This window comes from Vipera ursinii (genome assembly GCF_947247035.1).
Source record: "Vipera ursinii genome assembly, chromosome: 2".
NCBI lineage: Eukaryota > Metazoa > Chordata > Lepidosauria > Squamata > Viperidae > Vipera > Vipera ursinii.
The window spans coordinates 160,866,495-160,892,397 of NC_139513.1; the positions used below are offsets into that span (position 1 = coordinate 160,866,495).

Consider the following 25,903-nt stretch of genomic DNA (forward strand, 5'->3'; position numbering starts at 1 on the left):
ATTGAGTATTTACACAGAAATGTAAATTTGCAATTCTGCTGGATGAATTACTAGTTTCAGATTCGTGTTTGATCCCCAGCGGTTTGGTGTATAGTAACTGCTGCATTTGCTGAGATTTTGGAATGGGCATCAGAACAGACATTGCTGGAGTTTGCCACCGGTTGAGCGGAACAAGTTGGGTAGGATGCCCTTAAAACACCCATGCAATAGGGTCAAGTTTGAATTCAATTTGCTGCTCTGAGGGAGCATTTAATTTTACAACTACTCTATTGTTTTAGGGAATAGGAGAGCATTTTCCTAACGAGGCTTTCTCAACGGTACAGTCCTCTTTCTACCAAAAGAGGTGTGAATGGGAAATAGGGGTGATGATGAAATTGAGAAAACCTTAGGGAAGGGATTGCACCTTTGTCTGTCTCTGGGACAGGAGAGGATCAGCTTCCCCTCCAGGCACTGTACCTTTCCTGAAGAAAATTAACATTCCCCCATTCTCCTTTACTCGTTATAATTACAGCATAACCACCGTATGAGATAAAGACGGAACAATATTAATCTTCAAAGCGGTCTGAAAGCAATATTTGCTGGAACAAACTGACTTGCAAAACGCACCTTGACCTCCTGTCGAGTTAAAAATAATACTCAACTGCTACTAAATCAAGTCCCCATCTCCTACCCTACAGCCTTTCTGTCTTTACAGGAAAACTAGCATCCTTTCCTTTCTAACGTGTACAGTAGATTATTTATTTTGTTATTTTGGAATAAAGTCTTTTATTTTACGAGTCATTTTAAATTGCACCTTTTACCAGGACTTTGGCAAATGAGAATAGAGTCTGTACAACAGGAAATCTTAGTATCAAAAGATGGGCTTTTTTTTATTTTACAATATCCCATCCAGGAAGAATGGCACAAGTGTTGCAGTTCATATCTCAATAGCCCGAAATTCACTCTGGAACAGGAAAAAAAGGTGTAAAGAATCTAAGCTCCACCTATCCTACAGGAACTGCCAGCTGGTGAAGCTAGTCCAAAATATTTTGCAGCTGTTTGCGTGAAAATTGAATCCCACCTCTCCCCCACAACAATTATGGACAAAAACTTGGTGAGATTGCATTCACCACTATAAGGCAGTAGGTTAATTTGGGAATCGGCAAGACAGACCATGTGACACTCAACACCTCCCCCACCGTTGCTCTTGTTTTGGCCTGAGATAGTCACCTCACTCTGCCTAATAAATCTGTATGATATGGATGAGTGCTCTGTGGAATGTTAAATTCTGGGAGGAAATACAATGTCTCCCCTTCCAATGGAGAAATGAAAAATAAGACTCCATGGGAATCTTTTCCTCTGCCCAACTGTCCCCTCTAAATTCATGAAAGAATCAGCAGCCCAACCAAGACTTTTACCTACATTAATTGAACAAAGAATTTTTCTTCTAAAGTTCCTGATGAAATATTTTCTGTCTTGGCTGCTGGTATTGCTAACAGTCAATCTAATGTACTATAATTGGAAAACCAATTGCAATCCAGAGGTAACACAGGTAAGTAGTAAAACACACAGAGGTGCTAGTGCATTGTGTCTGTCCCCGTCCCCCAGACATAATTGCCCACAGCAAAGGAGATGTGAGTGAGTGGCAGACGCTCTCTGGCTTCGCTGACAATGTAGGCAGAGCTGTATCGTGGCATGTGCCTTACTTAGCACACAACTGAAGCTGGCCTTGGTTCAAAAGAGCTTGCAAAGATCTGACAGGATGAAGTAGATAATGCAGATGAGCCCATGAGTGGTTTTCTGTACGCAGTAAGTCTTCTGGGTTACCAGCCATCACTGTTTATGTCCAGGCTTGATAGGGAGAAGTACATAAAAGGTCCATTAAAGTATCTCCAAGGTATTAGAAAGACGACAAGCACATTAAAAAATGGGTCACACTGGGTTATGGCAAAAGTGAAGATCCGGATGCAGGTCTTGGTCTGGATGCAGAAGCTTTTCAAACTCTTCACTGGAAGGTGGGGAAATGGTCTCAGGCACACTGGGGGAAAAAACAGGCAGTGAGTGGATTTGTGGAATTAGTTCTCATGAAGCACCTCGCAACCAACAGGCAGGACCATATGCCATCACCCCATTACGTTTTCCTTCCCCAATTTCTTGGCTTCTGGCCAAGTACTTGCAAGTTTGAATCCAGCTAAGCTCCCCATTTCAGCCCTTCCATTTCCCAACTTCCTTGGCTTTTTATCAGTAGCCAAAGCAAATGGCATCAGTCCACAGTTATTATTCCCAACTGCACTTTCTATATTGCACTGCTCTGTTTTACCTGCCACTCAATGTCTACTTCATTTTCAATAACTGACGTCAGCGACACGTTCCTTGCTGTCTACACATCAGAAACGGAGGGCTTCAATAGTTAAACTAGTCTGAAGTCTGTGTAGCATTTCAATCATCTAAGAAGCACATCACCCTGTGGTCCTTTGAAAGGCTGTTTGGAATAATCAATCTTATAAAATAGGGGTGTCAAGCTCAATTTCATAGAGGGCCGCATCAGCATTGCGGTTGCCCTCAGGGGGCCGGGTGGGTATGGCCAGGGTGGGCGTGACCTACTGGGTGGGCGTGGCTAGAGCGCGTATGGCCTACTGGGTGGGCGTGGCCAGCTCTACATCGTTCACATCAAGGGTGCCTATGGGGGCCTGGGCAGGAGTGGGACAGATCTGAGGGTCTCTGGGCCAGGGCCAAGGCAGTGGGGGCCGTTCCCTCACTGTTTCCAGGATGGCTTCGCGGGCCACATGAAACCACTTTACGGGCCTGATCTGGCCCCCGGGCCTTGTGTTTGACATGTCTGTTATAAAAGGTTCCCCATTCCATAATTTCTGGGGACTCTGAAGGAAGCATGCCTTCAGAGGAAACCACAGGAGGAAAAAGTAATATTGCAAAGCCCCATCATGAGAAATGTCTCTGCTTTCATCTTCCTTTTCCCACCTGCAAGATGCCCTCGACGCTCACCTTAATGGATCTGCCATCAGATGGAGCTGAAGATTCCCTGGGTATGTTACGGTGTTCTCAGTGGGTATAGATAGGTCTGGCATCTCTATATCCTGGCACATGGGGTATGAATCCACTGAACCAAGAGGAGAAGCATTGCCCAAAGGGTATGAGCAAGTCATTAATTCACTATAAGAAAGAAAGAAAGAGGGTGGTCACAATGCAGCTCTTGAGACTGAAAAGTGGAATAGGAAATCCTAATATTGCTAATTGGTATCAGCTGGAGATCCAAAGCCAATTGACTAGTGGAGGGGTAGGCAACCTTGGCTCTTTTATGACTCGTGGACTTCAACTCCCAGAATTCCTGAGCCAGCTGGAATTCTGGCTCAGGAATTCTGGGAGTTGAAGTCCATGAGTCATAAAAGAGCCAAGGTTTTTTTTTATTATTTTAATTCCATTTATATCCCGCCCTTCTCCGAAGACTCAGGGCGGCTTACAAGCTTAGCAGTAGCCTTCATTCTATGTATATGCCTGCTTATTAGGGCTTTCACACACACCCCAAGCGGCATTATTACAAAGTCAGCTTAATTGCCCCCAACAATCTGGGTCCTCATTTTACCTACCTCGGAAGGATGGAAGGCTGAGTCAACCTTGAGCCTGGTGGGATGCGAACCTGCACTGATTGCAGGCAGCTGGTGTTACTTAAGGAGGCATTAGCCCACTGCTCCACCAAGGTTGCCTACCCCTGCACTAGTGAGATGGGAAATGACACCGAGGTTCTTGCTCTCTAGATCAGGGGTGTCAAACTCAATTTCATTGAGGGCTGCATCAGCATTTCGGTTGCCCTCAAGGGGCCGGGTGGGTATGGCCAGGGTGGGCGTGGCCAACTGGGTGGGCGTGGCTAGAGTGCATATGGCCTACGCATCAAGGGTGCCTATGGGGGCCTGGGCAGGAGTGGGACAGATCTGAGGGTCTCTGGCAGAAGGAGGGTCTCTGGGCCAGGGCCAAGGCAGTGGGGGCCGTTCCCTCACTGTTTCCAGGATGGCTTCGCGGGCCACATGAAACCACTTCGCGGGTCGGATCCGGCCCCCGGGCCTTGTCTTTGACATGTCTGCTCTAGATAGTTTGAGTTCATTTGTTTATTGCCCAATGTTGCAGTCCCAAAATGAACAAGAGAACTTGCATTAAATTAACACAACAATATACTGTATAAATATGCTTTTTAATTATCCCATTACATTTAAACTAGCCTTGGACTTAATGTATGATATTAATATTGGACAAATAACTATTTTTATTGCTTTTCTATATTGCAGGCTTTAATAAATGTTTCTGTATATTATGCCCAGGCCTCTAAATTGCACTGGATGGAGTATTTCTGTTCTTGGTGAGATCCAAGTACATACAGTCCTTGGCTAACAACTGCTGTTTAGTGACTGTTAAATAATGACAGCTCTCAAAATGTAACCTTACAACTGGCCCTCAAACATATGACTATTGCAGTTTTCTATGGTCACCTGACTGCCATTCTGGAGCTTTGCAGTCAGCACACACACTTACAACTGTTGCAGCATTCCAAGGTTACAGGATGTCACCATCTGTAAGCGTCACAGCTGGATTCCAAAGTCAATGGAAAAGCCGGCCATAAAATGCAAGCCTTGGTTACACAATCTCTTATTAGCAAGCGGAGTGTTTCACTTAGTAACCACAATGAAACTGATGTCATAAGTCTGGTGGGGGACACATGAAGTTTCACTTAATGAACATGCTGCTTGGCCAATTTATTGCTGGTTCAAGTTGCGATGGTTAAGTGAGGACTGCTTGTATAACATTCAGTCAGTGTCCTCCCTACTATTCTTTCTCAGACAAACAAAACACAAAGGGACCTGCTCAGGCAAGGATCCTTACAATGGCAACTGTGAGCTTCCATATGTTGTGCTGCTGGCTACAGATGTCCCAATGGATGATGGAACCATGACGGGCGGGCTGTGGCAAACACAGAGAAGGCTGTGTCAAACACTGGACAGAATAATCTCAAGATTCTCTGTGTCAAAATAAGCATACAACAAATCTACACCAGCTTTTTACCTACAGAAAATCCTTGACTTACAACCAGTTGATGTTACAAAAAAATCCCCCTTCAAAAGTTACTAATGACTCACTTTTGAAGTTCCAACATCTGCCCCTCCCAGCGGTCACATGACTAGATTTTGGGTGCTTGGCAATTAACCTTCATTACAGCCATTTGCACTGCCCACAGTCACATGACTGTGATTTATGACGTTTTTCTGAAAACCACCATTTATTTCCAGTTTCCGGCAAAAGAACTGCCTCATGGCCAACAATGAGCTTGCTTAATGACCATGCTGTTTGCTTAATGACTGTCAAGTTCGCTTAATGATTTCCGGAACAAAGGTTATAAAATCAGGTCTGGTCACATGGTGACCTGCTTTACAACTGTCACAACATAGGGCCAAAACTTTGGGCTCAATTACAGTTGTAAGTCAAGGATTACTTACACTGACTGCATCATTTTTTTTAAAAAAACATCCTACCTTTGTACTTTATTCACTGCATTTTTACTTTGCTCTTACTTCAACTGGCCTTCAAGGAGAGTGTAGATCAGGGTTTCTCAACTCAGCATTCTGGATGGAAAACTTGGGAGTTGGTCCACATGTTTAAAGTTGCTGAGGTTGAGAAACCTGGTCTAGATGGGTTCTTTTCCCTTCACCAGCCTTTTGAGAAAAGTTTGGTTGGGAGGAAGGGTCTGAGTTCACATACCACTCTAAGTGAGGAATTTAACCAGTGGGTTTTACCTAACATAACATAACATAACATTTTTCAGATAATAGGCACCATGTTGTAACTTGCATAATGCCATGAGAGGCAAAACTAGCACAGGAGAGAGTAATCTTTCCTCATAACATTATTTCCTTTGATGCTTCTCTCCTTCCACTTAAATCAAGCAGAATTCCAAAATAATGCACTGGTGTCCTTCCTAAGTACAGGCCTGAAATAGGGATAGGAATATTTTTACAAAGCAGGGAGCATCAAGGTCTTCTCTTTGACATCAGATCTTTTCTTTGATTTTATGAAAGAAGACTTGGGATGAAAGGGTTAAGATTATTTTGGGGGGAAGTGTATCCTTGGCATGGTTTTGATCAGAAGCAAAAACTCTTGATTAATTCGGTCTATGGGTAGAGAGTAAGGAAGATGACCTTACAGAAATATGCAGGAACTACCAGTTAGACAAAAGGGACAGAAACATCTTTGACTTCAGAATGAGGTATTACTATAAAAAAAGGTAAAGGTTCCCCCGCACATGCGTGCTAGTCGTTTCCAACTCCAGGGGCCGGTGCTCATCTCCGTTTCAAAGCCAAAGAGCCAGCGTTTGTCTGAGGACGTCTCCGTGGTCATGTGGCCGGCATGACTAGACGCCAAAGGCGCACGGAACGCTGTTACCTTCCCACCGGAGTGGTCCCTATTTTTCTACTTGCATTTTCACGTGCTTTCGAACTGCTAGGTTGGCAGAAGCTGGGACGAGTAACAGGCGCTCACTCTGTTACGCGGCACTCGGGATTCGACCCGCCAAACTGCCGACCTTCTGATCGACAAGCTCAGCGTCCTAACCCACTGAGCCACCGCGTCCCTTGTATTACTATAGCCGGTCTCAATAAAAGTAGTTTTAGCCTTCCTATGGAGTTGATTTCCTGGTCTCATCTATCTATAGGAGCTGACATGAGTCTTTCAAGTCTGATTTTCCTTCTTATATTCCAGTCTGTCTGAACTGTTTCTGAATGGTGTTTAGTTGTTCTGGACATAAAATAATGTTCCAGTCTTTTTTTGCCCAAGTTACAGTTCCTGTGTATTTCTGTCAAGGTCATCTTCCTCACTTGCTACCCATAGACTGAAATAATCAGCATTTTTGCTTCTGATCAAAATCATACCAAGGACACACATCAGCACTATCCAAAGAACAAAAAAAACAAAAACGAACCCTAACGCAGGACTTTCACATCTCTTTCACAAAATCAAAGAGAAGACATTGATGCTGATGCCAATCCTATTTTGAAGCATTATATAAATAGCTGCATTTCATGATTCTTTTTCCCCCACATCTCTTCGCAGAAGTTCAGAAACTCCTCTGGACATGGTCCCACAGTACTGGCTCTACCTGGAAGCTAAGTCCTTTTTTTTCTTTCCTTTTTTACGTCATTGAAATGGTTATTTTCCATTGGAAGGCAGCAGCTCTGCAGAACTTGTAGCTGGGTCATTTTCCATCCGTCAGAAATCTTGCCTCAACCTGTTCCCTGAGACTGAAGCTTCAGAGCAATGGTTCCACTTTCTTTTCTTCACTTCCTCCTCCCCCCCTGCCCCCCATACAATCAGGTACATCTACACAAGGTAAACTACGGTAAGAATATAGATGGGATAGGAGAAGTAATAGCAATTTATTCTCTTCCCTTCTTCTATGATGTGAAAGAATTCTCACCCTCCAGGACTAGGAGTAGCTCAAGTTTGGTCTCCACAGGATTCTCCTTCAATGTTTCAATATTAAAGGAGTGAAACTGATCAGTGAAACAAGGACTTTTGAAGGATTGGGGGATAAAAAATGGGGGCAATGTGAAGGTACTTAGTCTTGGTACTACTTCATAGACACATGTTCATTATATAATAGACAACACAACATACAGAATTCTCTGTAATTAATCAGTAAATACTTACTCATGATAGGTTGAATCAGAATGGACTGCAAGATTCACATTAGAGCTGCCCAGAGTGTCAACTGGTTTCTGAATTGATGTAGCGAATGAGCAGGGTCTGGAATTTAACACAGCTTTTGTGAACATTCATTTGTTGATCCACAGGTCATTTCCTGTACTTTGGCAGACCCTGATCTAAGAGGCATATCTGATCTTAAAGAGTGTTTCCCCTTGCTTTGTTCAACATGGCACTAATAGGATAAAATCAAGGCTGATAGATGGAGGAGGTGAAGTCTAAATCTGAATCTAAAATCTAAAATCTCAATCACGCCAAAACTTAAACCAATCCAATTTACGGTACACAGTTGCCCATCTCATGAATGTGACTCTGGGTGCTGTATAATAAAAACCCACCCAGATGCTATCCATTAGTTTCCTTCAACAGTCTGATGAAATGTGGGGTTCCTTTCCCCGTGGTAAGAAGGGAGGGAGAGAGAAACAGCCCAAACTGGAAGTCCAGTCAGATAGCAATGGAAGAACACGATACAAAAATAATAATAGTAATAGTAATAGTAATAATAATAATAATAATAATAATAATAATAATAATAATAATGCTGAGACCCTAGAAAGAATACATAGAAAAGCAAAAAAATGATATAGGGCCTAAAGAGTAACTCATACGATGAATGGTTGAAAGAACTAGGTATATCTAGTCTGGTAAAGAGAAGGACTAGGGGCAACATCCCTCCGCCCAGTACGCTCCCACAGAGAGGGCCTCCTCAGGGTGCCACCGGTCAAAGAATGCCGACTGGTGGCCCCCAGGGGGAGAGCGTTCTCTGTGGGTGCACCGGATTTATGGAACCATCTTCCGGTTGAGCTCCGGATGGCGCCCGATCTCCGCTCCTTCCGGCGCGATCTTAAAACCCATCTCTTTAAACAAGCTGGCCTGGCCTGATGGGACGGGGTGGGATTTTTATAAACGATTTTAATTTTAAATTTGTATTAATTTTATGGGCATTGTTTAATCATGTTTTAATAATTTTAATTTTTGTACCTAGTTTTTATGTATTGCCCTGTTCACCGCCCTAAGTCCCCCGGGAGAAGGGCGGTATATAAATTAAATAAATAAATAAATAAATAAATAAATAAATAAATAAATAAATAAACATTTATTTTTATTTTTTTTATTTTAATATTTATATCCTGCCCTTCTCCGAAGACTCAGGGCGGCTTACAATCTAAGAAGCACAAATCAAATGTGCTTAGCAATAGCCTTCATTCTATTGGTGGAGCAGTGGGCTAATGCCTCCTTAAGTAACACCAGCTGCCTGCAATTAGTGCAGGTTCACATCCCACCAGGCTCAAGGTTGACTCAGCCTTCCATCCTTCCGAGGTAGGTAAAATGAAGACCCAGATTGTTGGGGGCAATTAAGCTGACTTTGTAATAATGCCGCTTGGGGGTGTGTGAAAGCCCTATTAAGCAGGCATATACATAGAATGAAGGCTACTGCTAAGCTTGTAAGCCGCCCTGAGTCTTCGGAGAAGGGCGGGATATAAATGGAATTTAAAAATAAATAAATAAAAAATATGCCTGCTTATTAGGGTTTTCGGGGGCCCCAAGCGGCATTATTACAAAGTCAGTTTATTGCCCCCAACAATCTGGGTCCTCATTTTACCTACCTCAGAAGGATGGAAGGCTGAGTCAACCTTGAGCCTGGTGGGACGCGAACCTGCACTAATTGCAGACAGCTGGTGTTACTTAAGGAGGCATTAGCCCACTGCTCCACCAAGGCTCATTATAGCAGTCTTCCAATATTTGAGGGGCTGTCACACAGAGGAAGGGGCCAACCTATTCTCCAAAGGACCTAAGAGGACAAGAAATAATGGGTGGAAAGATCCCAAAGATGCATTTTCATGAGGCAGCTGGATTCGTGGAAAAGCACCTTTGGGCTAACTATGACCTGGGTAACTGAGAATCTCCATAGACATTGGGTGGAAGATCATTAAAGAGAAATCCAACCTAGAACTAAGGAGAAATTTCCTGTCAGAGAAAACAATTAGTCAGAACAGCTTGCCTCCAGAAGTTGTGTTTTTCAAGAAGGGATTGGACAACCATTTATCCAGAATGGTATAGGAGCTGCTGCTTGAGCAGGAGCTTGGACTATAAGACCTCCAAGGTCTCTTCCAACCTTGTTGTTTTATGTTCTATGTTCTACGGACAAAAGGTACATAGCTGAAAGAAAGTGCTATCTGAGCAAAGTGCTTTTCAGACCTTCATTTCAGCGGAACTACATTAAGATAGATCTGAATTTACTATCTACTACCGGAAAGGTTAATTGGGAAAAGATGGTCGACATATTTGTATCCAAGCCCAGGAAATGTTAAGAGAAGAGGAAAAAAGTTGGAGAATTCACACACTCACGTGTCTACAGTTATCGTTAACCTGGCTGGGACATAACTGCTGGTGTTTTTTCGTGTCTCTGCTGCGGGAGGAAACAACCATATTTTTAGCTTCTCAACACACAAACTGCTTCACATTTTTCGTACAGAAAGAAATTTCAAGGAAGTTTTGTAACAAGAGGAAGCCCTAAAGCAGAAGTTGCTTCCCTCCATAGCAGCAGTTCCCAGCCTGATGTCTTCCAGCTTATCAATTACCAAAAGGTAGAGTCCCAAATAGGGATGAGTTAATTGTTTGGGGTTTGATGTATTCAATGATTCTCAGTTGTTCTCAGAGAAGGATGCTGGAAATGGCCAAGGCAGCAATTCAGCTTATGAGCTGCTATCCAAATATTAGATGGAGCTTATCTTCTGCCTTATGTCTAGACTAGAATCTCCAAGCAGGTTCTGAGTCATTAAAAAAAGTACTGTTCATCTATAGAAATGAGCCTCTTCACATTTTTGACTGACATATATTGTTTGATTATGTGTCATGACACTGTCAGTTTATGTGTGAAAAAAACTCATGGATTTACCAACAGTTTATTCTTAAATAGAACTGAAGAGAGCAATCAGATATGGATAAGCAATTCAACCCTGAACAGGTCTATGCCATTTTATAGGTGTTTTCTTATAAGTCCCACTTTCACATTATTTATGAAAACCTTTGCCAAAATTCCCCCCTGCATGCAGAATTATAACATATGTTCTGTCAAAATATACATTTTTTCTACTATATTTTAGTAGTTTTATTGAGCTAAGACCAGCATTACACAATGTGCATATTAAGCTGCCAATGTGCATATTAAGCAAATGTTAAATTCTGCCCCTGCCGGGAACAGGTGATGAAGAACTCCCTTCATGCAAGGGAGCATTGTAAAATATTGAGTTCCTTCTGTCTGTATCTTCTCCCCTGCCCTTGTCCCCCACCAACTCACTGTTGTAGTCCCTCCTGAAAGCCTCGTGTTTGGGCCTGTTAGGATAAAGCACATGGAGCTGTGGGAGATCCAGAACACAGTCAGCCAGTGAACGAATGGACAGTTGCTTTGCCGTGAATGGCTGGATGTTCTCCACCTGAGTGGAACCTGAGACAAAGGAGATCAGCCCGTAAAGAAATGAAAATGTCAGCCCATCACACACAAAAAATGTACACCTGTGATCCAGAGCAGCCACTCCCACCTTCTAGATGTGCTAAATTTGCTTGTTATCAGGCTTCTCAGTAAATCAGGCCTTTGGGTGGGACTTCATGTTCTATTTATAATTGATTATTTGAATTTATAAGGCTGCCCAACTCTGGGCAGCGTGCAAATTGAATTAAGCTTATATCTGTTCCTCCCTTTTAGATCTCAACAGTACTAAGACTAGACCTTGACAGCATCACTTAATTTACTTGGGATCGACCTACCCTAGCAGGGTATCATTAGCATACTCGTGGTACTACGCCCCACGCTAATGAATATGACACCCAGGGGCTTCATGTAGATTTTAAACAGGAAGGCCGAGATCAGCAAACTCAGGCTCAAACTCTCTTTCACATCAACACCAACTGGAACTGGCCGTGGAGAAAGGAGAACCATTACAACGCAATGCATTCCACTTTGAGTCCCTGTGGTTAATCCAGAAGGATATCATGACTGATGGTATCCAAAGAAAATTGGGGAAATCAGAACCGTCGCAACACCTCCATGCTGGCTTTGTCCAAATCATCAACGTGTAGGATCAGTGATGTCTCCATTCTATACCTGGCCAGATGATCCATTTACTCCAGGACCCTCTCAAGCTGTAACCTGGTCACCTTCTCAGTTACCTTCTCTAGAAAGGGAAAATTGGAGATTGCCCAAAAATTGCCCAGTTCCAGTTTTACAACTTATTGAGGAGGAGATGCACCTAACTCCTTCAAGGCAGGCAGACCTATCCATAGACATAAGGTTGCATTTAGCATGTCTTCCCAACCACATATCATCCCCAAGGAAACCTTCACTAGCCAGGGACAACAAGGATCTTAAAGACGGGTGCCCATGTTGACAATCTCAATGACACTGTGTTTACAGGAGCAAACCCTTTCCAGGCAACAGGGCAAGATCATCTCATTCATTAGTTACCCAGTTGGAATCTAATTCTAAGTGAACCCCCAGTAGCTTTATCCGTCATATGCCTAAAGTATTTCTCACAGAGTCCTGAATGTGTTCTTGGGACCCTTTCTTCCCCAACAGGGAATGGGTCATTTTAAAAAGGTTGATGAGAGGAGAAAAATACCTTTTACCACTTTTAAGATGTAATCCCTAATTTGGGCTCATAATTCAAACTTTGTCTTTCCTCTAGGAGTCTCTTGTGTCATTTTATTTCCAGAACTCCTCAGAAAATCAGTAAAAAAAAACCCACCAAGATCAATGAACATAAGAGAAACCACACAGAAACAATCTGACCTAAGGCCACTGACTTCCATCCATTCCAGATGGTGACTATGGCCTTGGGGAAACTGCTCACCATTTCCTCAGGAAAGAAACCCAATTCTTCTAAAATCCATCCAGGTCCATTGGGTGCCTGGGAGCGGGCAGCACCAGTGAGTTGAAAAACAACCCAAAACTGATCTGACCATGACAAAGGACTGATGCTAATGTCCTCCACCTTCAAATCACATTGCAACTGCCCTGAGACAAATCCTGATCTAACATATGACCGCTGTGGGTATCAGGGCTGAATGATCTGGGACAGGTCTATGAATGTCAGGATGGCCCCGAACTCCTGAGTTGCTCTGGTGACTTTGTGTTACAGGAGAGCGCGTTAAATTCTCCAAGAACTATTTACTATTAGTCTCAAATATTCTGCCACTAATCCAGCAACAGAACTGAGCCGCTCAGGCAGGAATGGCTAGTAGAGCAGCAACAGAGGCAAATTCTCTCTGCAGCCCCACTCCAACCTCACATCCAGGGACCTTCAGGACAGTGCCCATGAAGGCTGCTAAGGGTATGGTGCCTTCTGAATAGCAGCTACCTCAGTCCTCCATTCTGGGGTCATGACTACCATATTTGATACCCAAGTGAGCACAACTCTGGGCCAACCTTTTTGGGCCAACCCACGTCAGTCTTGGCCACTACATACACAATAAGATCACGCGCTATTTATTACCGACTGGCCTGACATTTAGCAGCAGCAGCGGCAATCAAGAGGCCAAGGCCATCAAGGATTTGTGAACCTAGCACTGGGACTGGATACTTGTGGCTGGCTGGAAGGCAGAATGACTTTACGCCACCTTCCCCATGAGCAGCCTGCTCCTGCATTCCCATCGTATAGTCCCTCGCCCATTATGACCTGGATATTACCATTAAATGCTCTGCCCATCATCTACCATCCCTTTCCCAGGTTCTATCAGATGAAACCAGCCACTCACAGCAGTCAAGCAACTTAGCCATCAGTCAGTAGTATTCTTACACCAATTTTGTCTGCTGTACTCAACAGCTGCACTGCATTTCTGACTGTTGTAGTCTTCTCCAGCTTAACTCGTTACCTCCCACACATGCATTTCTTCTTCCCCTTGCCTAATCTCCAACCCCAAGGGAGTTTGAAGCTGCCACGCTATTATCTTGCAGTATGTATCCAATCTCCAATCTTCAATGCAGGGCAAGAACTAAAAGTCCCAACAGTCCAGCAGGCAGACTGGCCGGTAATTCAATAGGTGATCCTGGTAGTTGCCTGAACAAGCAATGCTTTGGCTGTAAATGCAAGAGGTCAATGCCCAGGCAGCTGCAGAACTTGGGTAGGTCAAATACTTGCACCAGCACTTGACTGTACTCCTGTTCTTCACCACAATACTATATGTTATTTCCTACTGGAGAACCAACACATTCCAACTGCCAACTTTTCCTGCTGCAGCAATTCCAGCCCACATGATCTTCAAACTGGTGGACCAGTGATTGGGCCTCCCTTGTTGCCATGCTAGGATGTGCATGTGAATCATGGGAAACTGCCCAATTTTCCAATGCTGGCTTTTTAAAGCACCCCTTCACAAGCCAGACGCTTGGCATGTTAAGGGGAAGACTTGCTTCTGCAAATCCCAACAGCAAGGAAACAGCGGTTAATTGACGATAAGATGGGCAAGGCAAATTTCCAAGTAGAGCAGTCCAAAGTCTAATCAAATTTACAACAGCAAACCAAGGGAGAGATGACGTTGCGATTAGTCAGCAAGGCAGGGTCATAAATATCTAGATTCCAAGAATCATGATACACAAGCCAGATGCCGGAGTTGCTTCTAGTAAGACAACAGTGTTCCTGTGAGTCTTAAATCCTCTTTGTGCTGAGTATGCACAGCTGTGGTCAAACCTTGCTGGCGAGTTCTGCTTGAGGGCAAACTGCAAGTAGAATAATACTGGGTAGATAATTATTTGACCCAGCATTGTACATATGTTCATGCTGTTGTAGTGAGTTTCACCAACAGTCAGTTCCCGCAATGCTGCTTTGCACCAATAACCGCACTCATCCTGCACAACGCCCTGGGGAGAATGGCCAAACCTCAACAATAGGAACGAATGACCTGAGTTCAGAAACTGATCAGGCTTTGTGACCTCTGCAATTCTTACAGCCAAAGGTTGGCAGAGAGCTAGAATGCAAATTAGTTAATTCCTTGCCCTTTCAGATCAATGAGATCAATTCTTCCCTTCCAACCCTGCTTCAGTTTAGAGCTGTGGAGGAGAAGGGAAGTTTCCATGGCCTTACTAAGTTGATTAGGGTATTATTCCTATCATAGCTTGTTGATCTCTGGCAGAGCTGGGATGGTGGTCTCAGTGGCTTTTGATTCCATGGATCACTGATCACAGCATCCTTCTCCGCTGACTTGAGTTGGAGGCATTTTATAGCGGCTCTTTTCTTTTCTCTGAAGCTGGCTCCAGTGGGGGTTGGTAGGTGGGAAGAGACCTTCCCTTAGGCTTCTATTCTCTCCCCTCCTTTTCAACATCTGCATGAAATCACTGAGTGAGCTGTCATTTGGGGGTTCGGTATCATCAGTATACTGATGGTACCCAATTCTACCTTTTGACTCCAGGCCAAGTGAGGCTGTCAAGATTCTGTCCCAGTGCCTGGAGGACGTCTGGGTTTGGATTGGGAGGAACTGTCTCTAACGCAATCCTACCAAGACCAAGTGACCGTGAGTCTTTGGACCACCCAGATCTGGGGCTATTCCAACTTTGACTTTGTATAGAATCTCACCAAGGATAGTACATAATTTGGAGGTCTTCCTGCTCACTGAAGCAGGTGGCAGCAGGAAGACTTTTGCCCAATTTCATCTGTGCCTTTTCCTAAATTGTGTCTCTCTCTCTCTGTGTGTGTGTGTCCTTCAGTCACGCATGCCCCAATCATTTCACAGCTTGACTACTGCAATGCCGTCTACATGGGGCTGCCTCTTGAAGATCACTTGAAAGCTTCAGCTCCTCCAGAATGCCATCTCGTGGGGAGTAATGGGTTTGCCACAATGTGCCCACGTAACACCTTTGCTTTATGTGAACTGCACCGGTTGCCAGTTTGCTTTGGGGTGCAATTCAAGGTGCCGGTTGCTATCTATTAAGCCCCACATGGTGTAGAGCCTAGTTATTTGAGGGACCCACCTGTCTCCCATAGTATCTGCTCAACCGGTTCAATCTGGCAGATCTGGGCCCCGTCAATTAAACATTGCCACATATTGGGACTCCGCAAGGGTGCCCTCTCTGCAGCAGTGCCTGCTGTCGGGAATGAAGTTCCCCCTGAGATTTAAAGGGTCCCACTTGTGTTTCAAAGGGCCTTAAAGAGCTGACTCTTTTCTGTTCCCCTCTGGGTTTGATTTCTTTGCTATTGTTGTTCTTTTGCCTTGTACTGCTTTGATATTGTTATTTGGTTATTCAATGTTTTAACAATTATAAATTGCCTAGAATCGCTTGCAGTGGGGTGGAATATAAACATAATAAAATTATTCTCAGCTTCATCAATGCTGACTTCCAAGTAAATGTTAAAAGGATTTCATCAAAGTGATGAAGAGACAGAAAAACCTGTTTCCCTCTGCTTTAAGCTCCGTGAACAGGGAGCTGTCCTATGCAAAGGCATACCGTCTGGTAAGTAGGTAACATAGGCGATGCTGATGCCCCCGATCTCAGAGTCGCTGAAACGTAAGAGGAAAGTTCCAGCTGGTGCATTGCTCAGGTAATTGAAGACATATTGCTTGCTGACAAAGCCCATGATCAGTCTGCACGATCAAAATTAACAAACAGAGGAAAAAAACAGAGGAGAAAATCAATAATCAACACTGCACGGCTTAGAGAATTGTAGTAACGGTTGAAAGAAAAAATTGCACCCCTCTGATTGTGAAATTGGGGAGGGGGGGGGAAAACCTAGCTGAACAGCCTTATTCTGTGAGTATCGGTATGGGCCAGTATCAAGACTCAAATGACCTGGTCAATACTTTATACTGAAAAAAGTTGGAAGGAAAACTAATTACGTTTTCAGGCTTTCATTCCTAATTCAGTTTTATAATGACTATTTTTTTATACCCAACCTTTATCTTTTACAACTCAAGGTCGTCTACATCAGGGCTTTTCAACCGGTGGTATGTGTACCACCGGTGGTATTTTGGCACGTGGTAGGTGGTACGCGACCCTCCTAGACAAGTGTAGGGGGGGAGGAGAATGAGCTGAAGCAACCCAAGCCTGAGGGAGAGAGGCAGCTGGAGCTGCAGGACTGTTGGGGCTCAGCAGAAGCCCCAGGAGTGCCGCAGGGTTCTAGCTGATTGGCATTTCCGGAAGCAGCACATAGCTGGAGGTGAACTGAAAAGGAGTGGGGGAGAGAGAGGAGAGGATATAAAAAGAAGTGATTTTGGCAGGAAAGAGGACAGAGAAGAAGCTGTGAAAGGAGAGCTCAGCAGGCAGGGAGGAAAAAGAGACAGGGAAGAAGAAGCTGTTGCTGGAAGAAAAGGTCCCCTGGTTCGTTTTCTCCAGCCAGGAGAATGCAGTCACTGCTTATGAAATGAAATGAAAAGCTGGGAGATGAGCATGTCGGAAAGGGGGTAAAACTAATTACATTTGTTTAACAGGATTAAACCTATGGAAGCCAACACTTTGGACTCATTGCTAGCCTTTGTGAAACAGAATAAAATATTCCAATAACCAAAGTACACAAACCGAGCCTCTGAATTACAAAACACTGTAAAAACTGTATAAAAATCCTTATGGTAACCCAATCAAGCTGCCAGCTGATCTGGAATCCACAGGCTTCCAAAATAAACCAACCTCCTTTCCGACATGCTTGTCTCCCAGTTTTTCATTTCATCAGGGGACCTTCTCTTCCAGCAATAGCCTCTTCTTCCCTGTCTCTTTTTCCTCCCTGCCTGCTGAGCTCTTCTTTCACAGCTTCTTCTCCATCCTCTTTCCAGCCAAAACCACCTCCTTTTATATCCTCTCCTCTCTCTCCCCCCCTCGTTTTCTCTTCGGTTCACTTCCAGCTTCCGGAACCACCAATCAACTGGAACCCTGCGGCGCTCCTGGGGCTTCTGCAAGTTCCAGCTGCCTCTCCCTCAGGCTTGGGTCACTTCAGCTCATTCCCCTCCCCCCTATACTTGTCTAGGAGGGTCACATATCACCTGCCACATGCCAAAGTACCACTGGTGGTACGCGTACCACCGTTTGAAAAGCCCTGGTCTACATAATGGTCCTTGTTTCTTTTTCCCCCCCACAACAAAAATGCTAGGAAAGTTTAGGCTGAGGCATAGTGACTAGGCCAGAGTCACCCAGCTGGCTTTCACGCCTAGGGCAGGACAGGAACTCAATCTCCTCATTCCTAGTTCACCACTTTAACCACTGCACCAAACTGAATTATCTAAAGCATCCGGGTTTGATCCATTTATTTTCTTACCTGTCAGACCAATAGTTCTTTAGGTATTTCTTGGTGAGGTCAAGAATGCCTTCAAACCATTGCCAAAATGTGAATCCTCTACCAGGAAGCATCTCCTATAAGTTACAAGGTGAGTGTGAGAAGCAGATGACACTATTCAGATAACCTCAAGAAGCTACCATATCACCCTGCTGACAAAGCCCATCGAGAGACCTTATTGAACTGGGACCAAGACACGTGGCATCTCTGCAGTTCCTCTAAACTGGTGATGTTGTCACCAAAGATCTTCTGGGCCAAGAAGAAATAATGGTCCTTGAGTAGACCTTTTGTCGTTTGCACCTCAGCAAGGAACTTCTGGTTGAGAGTGTCACACATTGCCTTCCAGCTCACACGCTCAGCCACCACAAAGGGAATGCGATCCTGGAACAGAATAAGAGACAGAGCATCACACACACTCTAACTGTAGCAGATAACAGTACTCCGTATCCTACATTTTCCCCCAAAGCAGATCTGGTACTAAAAAAGTAACCTTCACTAAGAACAGAAACTCTAAATCTTACTTTGGTTTTCTTACTACCTTACCAGTATGTGTTAGCCAGTTTATACCAATGGAGCTATGATTAGGTTTCCATGTTACAGTTCTGCCTGAAATACGAAAAGCTCTTGGGCCCCATGGAGAAAGTTTATGTCAAAAGTTTCCTTTCCAGAAACTGCCATAAAGGTGGAATGAGAAGCCACTGTACATTGGCCTCAGGATCTTCAGATTTTACAAATGGCAAAATTAGTTTTAGTTTATATCTCACTTTCCTTTGAGAATTTTTGGCAATGTCCATGATTTTCCCCAATCTTTGCCCTTCTGAACTCATCCAGTGATTTTCACGACTGAGTAAGAATTTAACCCTGAATTGAACTGTCCCACCAGATCCTCTCCTACTGGTATGATAGATATTATGGAGAGGCTCTAGGCTGGAGATGGGGAATCTTTGGACAGAGAGAGGTTGATTAAAAAAATAGAAAAAGAAAAAGAAAGAAAGAGGTTGCTGTACAGCTCCTAGCATCCTTTTTTTTTACAAGCTGGCTTAGACTTCTGGAAGCTCCCAAGTTTAAATCCTTCCCTTAAGATAAGTGGGGGGGGGAAATTCACACTTTTTGACATTAAATGTCTGCATTAACTTCTTCCCCTAATGACTTGCAGTCTTAGTCTGCATCTGTCACTTACAGGAGCAGCAAAAGCATTGTCCCATAAGATGGTGGCTTTGGCATTGTTGTCCTGATTTCCATGGACAATCACCACAACGGGCAGCGACAGAGCCTAGAATGGCAGAAGGGAAGAAAGAGTTGGAATTAACAACTGATGATTTTCTTTAACGCTGGCCTGCTGTCTTCGTATTTCTCTCTGACTGATCAGCTTAGAACCCCAAAGTAGATCTATGTAGCAAGATCTATTCTGAACTCTCGGCAGGAGTGACTTTGTGCAGGATTCAAGCCCGTCTAAATCAGTTTTAGGGCACACTGCAGGGCAAGAAATGACTGTATGAGGGAGAAGGACAGCTACCTGCAGCCTTCCCTTACTGTAGCATATTGAACGAAAGGGTTTAGGATAGGATCCTGGCAAACTGACAATTTTTCCCAACTTTCTCTACTCATCTCAGCTTCCATAAACTCTTGATCTTCTCAGAAAAGCAAGGTATTCAAATCAGACCTGTAATCAGACCTGTAAGGATCCTGTAATGAAGCTCAACTCATTACAAGATGGAAAAGGTGGTGCAATATGGACATATACCATATTAGATCCTGTGAAGTCCACATATATATATTTTTAAAGGCTTCAATTTCTAACTTAAGTCTCTCTAGTTCCATTAAGGATTTGATTTTATCTATTTGAACCTAATACAAATGTCTGGCCCACTTAGGTTGACAACCAGCTATCCATCTGTTGTTGGAATCTGGGGCTTAATGCATTATTAATGACACTATTATTAGAAACAGAATTCTTGCCAGGTTCTACTGAAGGAACCCTGGGGCAAGAGAAGGAAATTTGCATGGATAAAAACCATCATATAGTTGACCAATCCTGATACCGCCCCATTTTTTAGCGTTTCTTCTCCTGTGCGTCCAATTATTCCTCCCAAAACGGCACCATAAAACCTTGTTGCCAGACCTAGAAATTTGCATCCCACTTGTATCTCTGGTGCCAAACTGCTCAAGAAGGAAGAGAGGAGACAGTGAAGGCCAGTGAAATGGTCACTGGGGTCTTTTCAAGGCTTTGCCTAACCTATTTGTGTCCCTTCTCTCAAGGAAGCAATAAACCAGTTATCAGCAGCAGATTATATCTTCAGGGCTAATAATAAAACAGCCCCCACACGGTGTTGTTACCTGTAGGTGGAAGTTGGTTTGGTTGGGCCCAAGGCAAACGTTGGCACTGAAGAGGACAGCACACTTCTCTTCCGTTACAGATTCTGTGCTCTTGCGGTCACAACGCTTGATCTTTTTGATAAGCTGAAGATGAGAAAAGGCAAATCTCATGGGAAAATCTGTTCCAAATCTTCGCTCCCGGCTTATCATTAGTTGACCCCCACGACCTTCTTGAATGACAAAACTCATCAAGCTTGCTTCTAAGCAAAGCATCCCTTGTCGGGCTGAGCAACCATTTGGGTTTGAAGGAGAAAAGGTGATTCCCAGCAACAGGACACTTCTACTACATCTCTCAGTGACTCCTTCAAGGAGCCGTACTTTCCCCTGGGCTTGGACAGCTACTGCACAATTTTAGGAAAAGATACATTTGGACTAAGGAGAGGCCAACATGTACTACATGGACATCTTTTGAGCACACCAAATCACCCTTTCTTTTTTTGAATCTCATCACTTTGCAGCCCAAAGGGACACACACTCATTCATGGGATTTTATAGAGGATTCTGATCTCTTTGATTTACATTTGTAACCTTCCATGAAGTTGGGCAAGATAGAAAAGCTGCAGGTGCCTTTTGATTGATACAGCAACAGCTGTTTGTCCACACATGAAATGAGATGAGGATAAAGAAAAAGAAAAAGAAAAAGAAAAAAAAGCAACAGTCCTGAAGGTGAGGGAAATCATTTTTAAAAAAGTTCCCTTACTAGAAGGAAGACACTTGGATTAGAAATGTTCTCCCTACTGCATCCATTTCCTCTTATTGTTATCTAGAATTCTAGATGGGAATGTATCTAGATATACGCTAGTATATAATCTTTCCTACCATTTCCTAACACTTCCAGCATCTTGTCATGGTGCAAGCGTGAATCACTCCTGAGCTACATCATCCCAAATGATGGTTGAAGACCCCCTAACACTGCCACGTTTCTAAAGTTAATCATGGTGCAATACTGGCCACGGTTTGAATGTGAGTTGCTTCTGGGGATTTCTTGTAAACGGATTTGAGCTTAGATACATATGCATAATGACAGAGATGACCAACACCACCATGCCCCCTCTTCCAATTTTGCTTTCTCTGCAATTTTTTGGTAAGTTGCTTCTCACTGGCTTTATTCCAATTTACAGCCCATCTCACCAGTTTGGGGTGTTTGAATTCTCTCCCACTCACTTTTTCTCAATCCACTTACCAAATTCTTGAACTGAGAGGTACAAGAATTGCTGGAGGCATTTATATCCAGCGATGCTGTGTTGTTTATAATCTCTCCAGTGCTTTCACTGAAATCAAGAGGAAAACCAAGGTCATGAGCTGGTTCCTTTACTAGCAGGAAGCATTTATTCATTGTGACAAACTCAACTTTTGGACAGAGAATTCCCACTCCAAAGTTTGTTTATGTGCTATAGTGAAAACAGTTCTCCTATAGATAAAGACTGAAGCCATTTTTGTCTTTTTTAAAATATTTCATTTTGAAACATTAGTTTTGAAGAGAGGAAACAGGCCACTACATTATGTTGTCAAGAAATAACAAAATGACTGCTTTTTTAAATTGGAGACTAACAGGCAGGTGCGCAGAATTAAAGCTACTAATTTTCCCTCTTTCACTCTGTGTTTTCATATACCTATACATCTATCTTTTACCATATTATTAAGAATAATTTCAAAACTTCTCTGGGCAATATTGTGATACATTTCTCTCATCCAGGTATTGAGGTTTTTTAATTTATTTTTTATTTTAATTCAATTTATATCCCGCCCTTCTCCGAAGACTCAGGGCGGCTTACAAGCTTAGCAGTAGCCTTCATTCTATGTATATGCCTGCTAATTAGGGCTTTCACACACACACACCCAAGCGGCATTATTACAAAGTCAGCTTATTGCCCCCCACAATCTGGGTCCTCATTTTACCTACCTCGGAAGGATGGAAGGCTGAGTCAACCTTGAGCCTGGTGGGACTCGAACCTGCACTAATTGCAGGCAGCTGGTGTTAGTTAAGGAGGCATTAGCCCGCTGCTCCACCAAGTTGAAGATGAACTTTATTCATTTTAGGTACTTCACCCTCTCCACCTTCTGTAAGCTACTACAGATGTTCACTAGTTACATGAGATAAATCATTCCTTATTTTGGCAGCTCTTCTTTCTCTTTAAGAGAAAGAGTAAAATAGTTCATATGTGGAACCCTGTAAGTGTATTTAAAAAGCAGTTCCTGTGAAGGGTGCGTGTGAAATTTTCTCACTCTACATAAGATCTGTGTTTAAGAATCTATGCCCTGGTTCCCTTCTCACCCCAAATACATTCTTGAAAAAAAAGAAAGCAAACTGCATGTTGCCTGGGTAAATATACATAAATAAAGATAATGAGGCTAACAATAACACTGATAGATATAATAAATTATCAGAAACAATACTAAATTTTCAATGTATGATAACATTCTTACTCAAATAAATTCAGTTGCATATCACATTCCTTTCTTTCTAACTCGTTTATCTAGCCATTGATAAAATTTATTCCAAGTTCTATAATAAACTAAATGCTCTTTCTCTTTAATCTCTAAAGTTTACCTATCCATTTCTACAAATCCAATATTTTCTTAATTAATACTTAATTAATTAATTCTTACCCAGACAACATGCTGTTTGCCAAATATTGAATGTTATTGGGGGAAACCCCAACCCTCAACCTTTCCTCTACCCTATGCCAAATCCCCATTTCCCTACCTTCCTTTTTAACCTTATAAAAACTAATTCAAAAAATTAAAAAAAAAGAAGAAGAAACTTGGAAACAAAGCCATCAGGAGGGATGCAGTGAGGTTGCAGCCGTGTCTCTCACCTAAAGACAGAGGCAGAATGATTGGCAGTCAGTTCTCGGGCCTGTTTCTCCGTCACAATGTCAGCCGTGACCAGAAAAGATGTCGGCCGATGCTTGAGTAAATGAGGTCCCAGCAAGAAGCGAACGCTGGCTTGAAATTTGGTCTGTGTCTTTAAAACCTGTGGAGGCTGTTTTTCCACCAAGAAGGAACTGGAGGGGAAACACAAGCCAGGTTCAAGCATGAGAAGAGTTGGTTCTGAGAAAAAGCAGCAACAGGATTCAATATTCACCCTACTCCTTTCCTCGTCCAATATTCATAAAGACAGCAGGCATGGGGGAAAAAATTCTGTCTTCTAGGATGGGAAGAGCAACCGGATTCTCTTTGGGAGGGGAAGCATTATGTGATAATATGCATTCAACCATGTTTCCTGTTGGAAGTGTGATGAGCATTTTAAAAAAAGAAAAAACCTCTAGATTCAAATACACACCTTGATTTACACAAGTTTAAAAACTGATCTACAATTGAAACAAAATGTTCCTTTTGGGACTGATGGTCAAACAGCTGCAGGGCACACACTCAAGGAAGTTTCCCCCCCCCCATATTTGATAACAGTAACAAGACTTTTAAATGCACATTACCTAGAATGGATCTAACATTATCTAGAATGGAAGAATGGGTGGTGAAGTTGGTAGAGTTGGCCAAGATGGCAAAATTGACAGCTTTGTTTAGAGAGAAAAAATGGATGCTTTTGGATTTTTTGCATGAAACACAAACAAATGAAATTATGATATAAGGATCTGGTGATTAGAAAAAAATAATAAAGAAATGAAAGTTATGTTGCAAACTTAAGAGTAAGAGGTCTATGTAAATTTGTACTTATACTTGCTGCAGAAGAAAAATGGAAGTCTTTGTATGTCTTTTCCTTTCTCACGCTTTTGACTTTTTCTATGTTAATTATTAGTTTTTGTTCTTTTATCTCTCTACTTTAAACAAACCAAATAAAGTCATCTCAACGTGCAGATTGTGCAAAGAAACAGAAGAAATAGTAGATTCTATACTCAGCTTGTGCAAGAAGACAGCCGAAACTGATTGTAAACAACAACATAACATAGTGGCCAATATAAATCACTGGAAATCTGTATAAATTATCATGTGTCAGTAATGAAAAAATTTGTGGAAACACATAAGTTGCCAAAAATGAGCAAGTTAAAATATTGTGAGATTTCCAAGTACAAACTGATAAAGTCTTGGCACATTACACCAGATTTGTGGTTGAAAAGAACAATGTGTGGATAATTTAAAGTGGCCATATCAGGGGATAACAGAATAGAAAACAAAGAATCACAAGGTATCAAGCTCTGAAAATCAAAGTAGAAAGATTATGGCATGAACTAATTGTGGTAATTATCAGCACATTGGGTACAATGCCTAAAAGTCTTGGATGGCAATTAGAAAACCTGCACATCGATAAAATTTCCATTTTTCAATTACAAAAAACCACACTATTTGGATCCATACATATACTACACCAAAACACGATGACATGTTAATTCTTGGGAAGAACGTGATGCGTTTGAGGGCCAACACCAGCTAAAGAACTGGCAAGTGCCATTGCACATTGTTGTGTATATAATAATAACCAATATTAACGTAGTTTTAGTCTTTGTATGGATAGTTTCTTGGCAGGTTCTATGCAGTGGGGCCAATGATAATCCTGTAAATCTGACTGTACTTTACAGGAAGTCCTCCTTTAGCAACCACAATTGGCAGCAGCAACTTGGTCTTTAAGCGAAGTGGTCACTAATTATAAAATCACATGGCTGCAACTATGTTTACAATGTCATTTTGGCTTCCCCTTGTTTTCTAGCCTTAAAGGAAATAGTATCCCAAACAGCTAGATGAGCATAAATGGTGCAAATAGCAGGGAAGGTTCCCAGAATTCAACTCACAAGGAAGCTGGCTAAAAGAGCAAATCTTATCCCCCTTTTTCCCCCATGCCCCCACCCTTTGGAATGCTCACCCTGGTGTTGGGCTAATTAGCATGAATGTTTAATTAATGTTTACATTTAAGTTCTTTGTAAAGAAAGGGTTTACAGGTAGTCTTCAACTTATGACCAGTCGCTTAGTGACAGTTTGAAGCTACGATGGATCTCTCCAGAACTACTTACAACCCGGTTTTGAAGATCCAATTGATGCCCCTTCCACAATCACATGATTGCATTTTGGGTGCTTGGCAACCAATCCAAGTTTATAGCCGTTTGCAGAGTCCTGTAGTTATATAACTTGTGATAGTTTTGCTGGAAACCAGTGTTTACGTCTAATTTTCAGCAAAAAACCAAAAACATCCATTAGGTAAAATGGGCTTGCTTGGGGATTGCCATCCTTGCTTAATATCCATCACAGTTGCCATGACTTAAAAACCATAATTCTGGGTACAATTATGGGTGTAAATAGAGGACTACCTGCCCAAAAGAGTAAACTCCAGATCCTGCTTGTAATTTATATATGTATAAAATACACACACACACACACACACACACACACACACACACACACACATATATATATATATATAAACTCCAGCTCCTGCTTGTAATTTATATATATATAAATTGTTGGGGGTAATTAAGCTGACTTTGTAATAATGCCGCTTGGGGTGTGTGTGAAAGCCCTAATAAGCAGGCATATCCATAGAATGAAGGTTACTGCTAAGCTTGTAAGCCGCCCTGAGTCTTCGG

At 42.7% G+C, this 25,903-nt stretch overlaps 1 protein-coding gene and 1 long non-coding RNA gene across 5 annotated transcripts in view; one reads left to right on the plus strand and one right to left on the minus strand.

Moving 5' to 3' along the window:
• Window positions 1–842: 842 nt before the first annotated feature.
• The window catches only part of STAT6 (signal transducer and activator of transcription 6), a 107,063-nt gene continuing 82,002 nt past the window's right edge, over window positions 843–25,903 (minus strand). For 2 of the 4 annotated variants that reach the window (XM_083356196.1, XM_083356195.1), the window contains 13 exons: window positions 23,186–23,374; window positions 21,550–21,637; window positions 20,328–20,450; window positions 19,171–19,263; window positions 18,165–18,371; window positions 17,973–18,067; window positions 16,175–16,311; window positions 11,042–11,188; window positions 10,090–10,150; window positions 7,687–7,782; window positions 4,870–4,947; window positions 2,983–3,150; window positions 843–2,017 (listed from right to left, as the gene is read on the minus strand). In XM_083356196.1, the coding sequence (XP_083212322.1) occupies window positions 1,912–2,017; window positions 2,983–3,150; window positions 4,870–4,947; window positions 7,687–7,782; window positions 10,090–10,150; window positions 11,042–11,188; window positions 16,175–16,311; window positions 17,973–18,067; window positions 18,165–18,371; window positions 19,171–19,263; window positions 20,328–20,450; window positions 21,550–21,637; window positions 23,186–23,374 (1,588 nt within the window). In that variant the 3' untranslated portion in view covers window positions 843–1,911. Of the gene's footprint in view, window positions 2,018–2,982; window positions 3,151–4,869; window positions 4,948–5,516; window positions 5,697–7,686; window positions 7,783–10,089; window positions 10,151–11,041; window positions 11,189–16,174; window positions 16,312–17,972; window positions 18,068–18,164; window positions 18,372–19,170; window positions 19,264–20,327; window positions 20,451–21,549; window positions 21,638–23,185; window positions 23,375–25,903 lie in introns of those variants that run through there. The other 2 variants (XR_014491715.1, XR_014491716.1) reach the window with 2 other exon arrangements.
• On the plus strand, window positions 18,804–19,084 carry LOC310634084. Its single transcript, XR_014491152.1, has 2 exons — window positions 18,804–18,993; window positions 19,035–19,084. It is a non-coding gene; the product is annotated as an uncharacterized lncRNA (long non-coding RNA).